At 41.6% G+C, this 8,095-nt stretch overlaps 2 protein-coding genes across 2 annotated transcripts in view; both read left to right on the forward strand.

Moving 5' to 3' along the window:
- The first annotated feature begins 620 nt into the window (after positions 1 to 620).
- On the forward strand, positions 621 to 1,924 carry LOC105457328 (protein dpy-30 homolog). Its single transcript, XM_011701938.1, has 3 exons — positions 621 to 683; positions 812 to 888; positions 1,424 to 1,924. Exons 1-3 carry the CDS (start codon positions 668 to 670, stop codon positions 1,664 to 1,666), a joined length of 336 nt encoding a protein of 111 aa, XP_011700240.1. The 5' UTR covers positions 621 to 667; the 3' UTR covers positions 1,667 to 1,924.
- A 91-nt stretch (positions 1,925 to 2,015) lies between these two features.
- LOC105457320 (transmembrane and TPR repeat-containing protein CG4341) overlaps positions 2,016 to 8,095 on the forward strand; it is a 368,988-nt gene continuing 362,908 nt past the window's right edge. Inside the window, exon 1 of the mRNA XM_011701927.1 lies at positions 2,016 to 3,626. Coding sequence (XP_011700229.1) covers positions 3,625 to 3,626 — 2 coding nt within the window. The 5' untranslated portion in view covers positions 2,016 to 3,624. The remainder of the gene's footprint in view (positions 3,627 to 8,095) is intronic.

Consider the following 8,095-nt stretch of genomic DNA (forward strand, 5'->3'; position numbering starts at 1 on the left):
ACTCATTCAATTCTTTTCATGTTTATAAAAACGGTTATGTCATTTTGACAGTTGACACATGTGATCGTAACATCTCGTAATTGTATTGATATTTTTTTACATGTTCTGATATTAATTGATTATTTAAAGTACAGATAGGTTTTGTATAAAAGAAAAATAATTTCTTAGCAAAAATATTATTGCATATTTGATATAATCTCGGCGTTATTAAGAGGATTCTCGTATAGCACTGTATAGCACCTCTCTCTACTTGTCATATCATCGTGCCTGAGCGCGAAAATGTCAGCTCTGTGATGAGCCAACTTTAATAATACTATTAAAAACTATTATAGTCTCGACATTTTCGTATTAGGATTTTCGTCTTAGAATATTCTAAAGAATCCGCAAGGAAATCCGCAGGTTTTGGGATATCCTGTATAATACATAGTTCTTATTATTTATTTACTTCAATAAAATTATATCATTATTATTATTATAATATTTTATTTCAGTGAAATTATATTATTATTATATTTAATTGTTATTATTATATTTCTTTGGTCCCTTATTCACGGCTGCGAGTCTTCAAACGCTACCTTGTCGACGGGGCGCTTTACCGGCCCGACACGTCGGGCGACATTATCCCGGCGCGATAGTACGTCGGTCGGCAGTGACGATTGTTTACACGATGGCGTCCGGCGGTGGTACGTGTCCACTTATTTTCTATTTCCGCGTAACCATGGGCCGGTCCGGCCATCGCACGGCACGGCTCGGCGCACGAAATCACGCTCTAATCACGGCCATTCACTGTTTCTTTCTTTTCTAACGGCAGAAAACGCGACCGAGGAACGGACGGAAGCGTCAACGCCGGCTCAACCCGTCGCCAATGCCGTATCCGAGACAACCCACGTAAGTGAGCACATAACCTAGAAAGTTTGGCGACCGCTGGGCGACCGCACGTACGGTGACATTTCGTCGAAATTAGCCGCCGGGCGTGTCCAACGAACGCCGATTACGTTTAAGAAACTCCACGGGTTCACGGCGCGAAGGTTAGGTTAGGGACCGGTCGGCCCGGAGCAGCGCTCATCATCTGACGTTCTCGCCAGCTGATGACAACCTTCGCGCTGGAGCAGTAATATTCTCGCGATTGCGGAGCATGCGTTTCGAATATAAGAATTACGCATACAACAGTTTGTAAAATGTACGCAAACGATATTAATAATTTAAGTTTCTCAGGGCCAGTTTGTTTCACCCTCCGATAAGCTATGTGGTAATTTATTTAAATACAGCTGTACAGCCCACGCTACTGGCCCAACATTCACTTATCTATTAGATAAATTATCGCATAATTTATCTGAAAATGAGACAACCAAGCCCTTAATTGTTAAGTGCTTTTGGAATTATTGCTCACCGATGTAAACCCTGTATTTTCCTTTGGTTGCAGAAAGTGATAGGGATGGATAAGGATGGCGAGTTGTCTGGTGTACCAGCAAAGAAGCCTCGTGTCGAAGTACAATCCCTTCCAACCAGACAGTATTTAGATCAGACGGTGGTGCCGATATTGCTCCAAGCGTTGTCCTGCCTGGCCAAAGAGAGGCCCACCGATCCCATAAGCTTCCTCGCCGGTTATTTATTGAGAAACAAGAGTCAGTACGACAGTGGCGGCTCGCCGCCTACTAGTCAATGAATGCTTCCTCGTCTGCGCGCGCCTCCCTCCGTTATGTGGAAATCCATGAACATTTTTCCGTAAGAAATCTCCCTTTCTCAATTCTTTTATCATATATTTACGATAAACACGTGTACTTTTGTATTTTCGTATGAAATAAAAATGTGTTAGCTTTTTACCATAGGGACGATAGTGATCTCTTAGCGAGATAATGCGATGTTGTTTTGAGAAATGTAATGTTTATTAGTAATGAATTAAATTCAACTTTAAATATTGAAATTATTTAAAAGATCGTTTCTTTTTCTGTGTGGAAGAGCAACGTTAAAAATGTCCTGATTACAATGACAGATTTCAAGTTGAGGTTGCTTCTTTATATTTGTTAGAAAGAATCGGTCTAATTTTTCTACGCGAGTGTTTAAATAAGGAAAAATTAGAGGAGACAAGGTAACGACTCTTCTGAAAGGGCGTCACAAAAGATCTCAAAAATTCACAATAAAGCATTGACTTCTTTGGTTCAATTCTTTGCAAATCCGTGACGCAGGAGTGTACGAGACAAAGGACAGAGAGAGAAGGACCGCTACCATCGGTCCAATAAATCGTAATGAACCCTCTGCGCTCGCGTCGATTTTAATTGGAACGGCGATTTAATTGGAGGCAATTAAATGTAATCGCGCAATGAATCGGGGTTAAATTTATCTCGCGCTCCAATAAAATCGATAATTTACGTCAGACGTGCAACGTTTCGCGAGTTGTACGATTGCGAGGAGAAAGCGGAAAGGGAGAGAGAGTGAGAGAAAGAGAAAGACCAACCTCGAGGGCGTTACGTTTTATTATTCTTCGCGTCTTATTTCGTTTCTCGTTGCGATTTTCGTCCCCGGCGAAAACTCGTCTGGTCGGTCTCATCGTCTCGTCGTCCGGGTAATTGGACTCCCTTCGGGGTCGTCGACGAGGCGCAAGGAAAAGAAAATCCGTGTAGCGACGCGCTCCGATTGTACCGCGCTCGGGCTCTAAATGACGACGCGAGAAGATATCGGGGGTAATTTCGTGGCCGACAATTCGCACGGCGACATCATCGGACCTGGTCCAATTAACGGCGAAGGATCCTCGTGCTCCGAGTTCGCCTCGTATATCCTCTCGTAGAGAATCCCACGATCCTTACCCGTACACACGTATACATTGATCGCCGACTCTTTGGTCCTTTGTTTCGTATCCGTTTAGTTGGAAGACGCGATGCGTTTCTGCGGTGATAAGATAAAATACACCGAACGGTATTTTTACCAAACCCCGAGTTTCTCGCACAAGACACTTTACCAGTAATCTACTCGTCTTAGAGCTGTTAGAGGTCCATCCATGGATTTCGTGAAAAACAGAAGGAGCTCTAAGAATGTCATGAAACAAGAAAATAGAGAAACTTTTTTCTGTTGGCGAGAGCACATTTCTTTTTCACATGTATTACTTATATACAATGACTTTATAAAACTATTAGTCCTCAATAATTTCGATTTATGTATAAAATTTAATATGTGCAATGACGACATGAGAATTGGATTGGTTTTTTTTGAAGGAGAGGGGGGGGGGCGATAAAACGTCGTAGAGATCGGTCTGAATTTCATCGGATAAGTGAAGGGCTATAGAGTACATTTTAGTGTTTCGCGTGATTGTACAATGTGTGAGCGCATCGTCGACGCAATTTGTAATATCGGTTCTGTTTCTGTATATTCAGAATGAAAATTCCATCGTTCGCCGTTCATTCCCCGCAACGGATCGCGAATAAACGCGCAAAAGCGGAAAGTCCACGCTCGCGACACAATGCGGAAGTTCGACACGACTGTCAGTGACGCAGTAACATCCACCTTCACCACTTTTTTTTTTCACTTCCTCACCCGCGGAGAAGCTCACAATAGTTGTTTCCAACGTCGAGTTGATACCATCTCCTCTCCACATTCCTGCTTCGCCGTGCTTTCCCGTGCTTCAGAACTATGTAAGTAGTTTTATGCAATGCTAGAACATGAATGCACGGAGTGCATCTCAAAAACGTTTTTTTCCCTCGATGATGTCGCGGATATAACGTCGACTTGAATGAAATTTTATCTTGAAAAAAAAATAGACAACTTTTAAACAGAAGTTTGACAAATTTATGTACGTAATAAGAGAATTTGATTATTCTGATGGTTTAAAAATTCTTTTTATGCTCAATATTTTTATTTAAATTTGATTACTTTGATTTAAAAATTTCTTTTATGCTCAATATTTTTGTTTATTTATTTAAATAAAAATATTGAGTCTAAAAGAAATTTTTAAACTAAAATTTATTTATTTAAATAAAAATATTGAACATAAAAGAAATTTTTAAACCAAAATTTATTTATTTAACCTGTAAACCACCGCACCCCAAAAAATCGCACTAACCACAATGTCGGTCTAACAGACCGCTATTATGTTTCCGCTAATTTTATAAGTTAATTATAATAAAATTGTATGTTTTCTGAATATTTGTTAATGGGGAAAAGGAAAACTATGTTTTAATGTAAGGGTTAACAAAAAATCTCGTATACAATAGAAATAAAATATATTTAAATAGTGACAAATAAGAAAATTGTTGACAAGTAAATAGTTGTCTGTGAGACCGATATAGTGGTTTAAAGGTTAAATAAAAATATTGAGCATATATAAAAATATTGAAATAAAAGAAATTTTTAAACCAAAATAATCAGATTTTTTAATTACCTAATACATCAATTTGTCAAACTATTGTTCTGTTTAAAAATTGTCTATTTGTACTAATTTATGCTATTTTTAAAAGCGCTCTTTGCACTTCTTGTTTGACAATGTTATATTCAATAGTATTAAAGAAAGGCGTGTTTGAACTGGAAATAGTATATTTCATGGATAGCAATCGGTGTACTTTTCGCGAGTTCGACGTTACGGGGCACACAGATACGTAATGAAACGCGACGACTCTGACGCATGGTTCTATACTTTTACGTCTAATGCTGTTCAGCGTCGAATTCCGCGTCGAGAATTGAGAAACTCGCTTGAAATTGTATAACCTACCGATTTCAATGCTCACTCGGTTGTACACCGATCCCGGAGATCCTCCCGCATAGACACCTCTCCGCCTCCTGTTCTATTCTATATCTGCAGTGCTGTTCATGCGGGATCGCATTCGCGTGTACGCGCGTACGGTAATCACATGTACGTCGGACGCCAGGTCAGCGGATTCTCGAAACTATGCCAACAGTGACCGTGACCACATCATGTGTCGAACGTGCGATCCGAAAGATTTTGGCGTACCGAGGGTTATAGACTCGGGGGGCCGCATGTGTGATGTGTTTCTTTTCCGGGACCGGCCTCCTCTCTCCCGCTTATATTGCGGCTCACCCTCCCCCCCCCGCTGTTGCGCGCATATGCAATGCGCGACATGCGTATATGTATATATTATACATTCGCGGGATGCGTGTGCTGCACGTGTGCACACCCAAACAACCCCCGCGGATAATCGAGGGCCGTGGCTAATGGGCGAACCGTGTCACGGTTTTCGTCGGGGCGCGTGCAGGTTCGGCCCGCCCGGTTCGCGCCTGCACGCCCGCACTCGGGTAGGACTCGGTCCAATTGGCACGCATATTGGAATTCTATTACCGGGATTACGGCCGGTAATTGCTCGGTTTAGCGCAATATCGCACGGCCGTCTGTGCGCGCCGTCGAGCCGCGTCGCGACGCTCCGGCGGGCCGACGGCGATCGGTCCGCGTAGCGCGCGTGGATTATCCGCGCGCCTAATCGCCGGCCCCGGCCCATGCGTGCGTTCCCCTCATTACGATCGGCGACTAATTAGCGGTAGATACCAAAAATGTTAATCTCCTGCTGCATTGCATTGTCTCCGAATGGCTGCAGTTCGGATAATTGTGATATAACCGCGTCTTCTCTCTGCCGAGACACATCAGCTTCTGAACGCCATTAAATGAATGTAATTATTACAGATAGTGATACTTATAAATTTGTAATTTTAATACATTATACTACAGTTACATTCACAAGGAGCTAATCTTACGTTTAATATTCTTAAGATTTCGGATTTTCTTTCGCGTAAGGATTAGTTAATGAATTAACAATGCATGCTAGTGTAAACATAGCTGTCTAATTATTTGCTTCTCTAGCCGTTCGATTTCGATTTGCATTTGAGATACGTATCTCGAGAGCTCAGCAAGTCGAGCTGTTTGTGATGTACAACATCCTTTGTAGAGCTCAATTAGGGAATCGCGACTGCTAAGACGGATCGCGGAGTTTGGCGGTTTTGGCAAGTGAAAGCTAAGATTGATTAATTAATGCGGTGGAATATACTGCAAATAATTAAATAATGCAAGTCCCTGGGGCTATTCACGTGTACGAGTCAAAGGACCGCAGTATTCGCGATTAGGATATTTATGGGTGGGAATTATATATGTAGACCTTTGTAAGAACTTGGTTCGCACAGATTTTTTTGAAGCGTGCAATAATTTCTATTAAAATATAAATCGATATATTATAAAATAATATATTACTAAATAAATTTCATAAAAAGGACTTTATGTAACTCTTAAATTAATTGTTTACGAAGATACAAAAAGGTAGAATCTAAATAATGTCGATAATACAAAATTATGTGAATTTTATATATTTTTTTCTATATATTTTTTTTATTGATGCGTACCTGATTACATCGGACAACAAAAAATATAATACGCAGTGCAATAGTAAATATTTTTCGTGGAATAAACGTTCGATATAATATTTTACAATCCTACAGTTTAACGTTTCTGCGTCAGGTTTTTTTCCTATACCTATTATACACGGTGGAAATCACGGATTTATGAAACGATTTTTTTTTTAAGTCACTGAGTGACAGAGACGGCAGTGGACGAAATCGCTGACGTTTCCGATCGGCCAGAATAAGAATACAAGTCTTAGGTGCGCGGCGGTATTTTTTGAGATTCTTTTTCACCGATGCGGCACGGGATTATATAAAATGTTTCTACATAACCGAGAACTTCGCCGCAGCTCTCTCTGCTTTGGCGGGGTGTCGGGGAAAAGCGCTTACCCGGCAGATTCGCGGCTAAAGCCCTCCTTTCTCTCGTATTTTTTCGTCGCTCTGAGTTTTATCTGATAACGGCAAAAATATTTTTCGGCCTCGACCGCGGAAGGTGATACACGATCTTTTGTTGTCACAGCAGAAAGCCGAAGCAATAAATATCGATATGAATTCGAGTCTCTATATATTTTTACGATTAACTGCAGCGTTGCGGAGCTCGCAACCCCATCGCGCACCGAAAACCTACGGTTTACATGTGTATATAGAATAATAAGAATTTATGAATTATTGAAATTCAAGTCTCATTTTGTCTATTAAATAAAATAAATTCTTTATTATTGATAAAGTGAATGAAACATTGATTTGAACTATTGCAAATTCAAATTGCAATCTCGTTATCTCAATATTAAATTGTAAATGATTCAATAATCGTGTAATACAGATATTTTGGATAATAACTGGGTCTCTACCAAGTACGAAGTTTTCCAATAATTTGAATATAATTTTACGTTACCGTCCGAATATCTGAATATGACTTTATATAGATGACTTAATTTGAAATTGCGGAATTTGTTTTACAGATTACAAAAGCATTTTGCTTTCGCGGACATTTCGCGTTCTATATTCTTCTTTGATTCATCGCAAAGTGCCGCGGGTAAAGATAATCACGGGGAAGCGCGAGTCGGCGCTTTTGAACGGGTTAATTCGTGAAGTGGCATTATTTCCGGCGAGATAGTCGCGCTCCGCGACTCGGGAGGGTCACTTCGTTATCGGGCAACGCGCGCGCAGTCAACAACGGCGACCTTTCGTGGCGCTACGCTGGCAACTTAAATATTTGTCGGAGATTATATTCATACCCCGGGTCGCGGCGGGGCGACTTTTTAATCAGCTTGTCGGCGTTCTTGCCCGCGTTTCTTCCCCGCCCTTCGTTCCGCCGAATTATCCCGCGGGTCCGCCGCAGATTTTCATTTCAGATTTGGCTGCGGTACTCTCTCTCTTTGCGCGAACCCTGCGGGAGAAAATAGAAGTCCGCTCCTCATTCTTCCCCTTTCCTCTCCTTTCTATTCCTCTCTCTCTCTCTCTCTCTCTCTCTCTCTCTCTCTCTCTCTCTCTTGATTTCAATCTGTTTGACGATCTACCTCTCGTACCGTATATAAGTTGCTCTTAGCGCGAGGGCGACGACGGAGCGTCTCGGCCCCTAGAAGACAACGAGACAAGACCCGCGGTGGAGAGACGTACGTTATCGGGCTGCGGCATCGCTCGAACATCCCGGCTTCGTCCTATTTTCTCTCCGCGCGTTCGAGGCCGAGTCCTCCAGACTTACTGGTACCTTCGAAAGACCTCTCCAGATCGTCCAGGCGTAATTGCAGAAATCACTCATGTT

The sequence above is a fragment of the Wasmannia auropunctata genome, unplaced genomic scaffold, assembly GCF_000956235.1.
Source record: "Wasmannia auropunctata unplaced genomic scaffold, wasmannia.A_1.0 LD336103.1, whole genome shotgun sequence".
NCBI classification, from domain to species: Eukaryota; Metazoa; Arthropoda; class Insecta; order Hymenoptera; family Formicidae; genus Wasmannia; species Wasmannia auropunctata.

Coding starts and splice junctions, on each gene's coding strand:
- LOC105457328 (XM_011701938.1), top strand. Junction 889..1,423: donor CCGTATCCGAGACAACCCAC/GTAAGTGAGCAC, acceptor CTTTGGTTGCAG/AAAGTGATAGGGATGGATAA.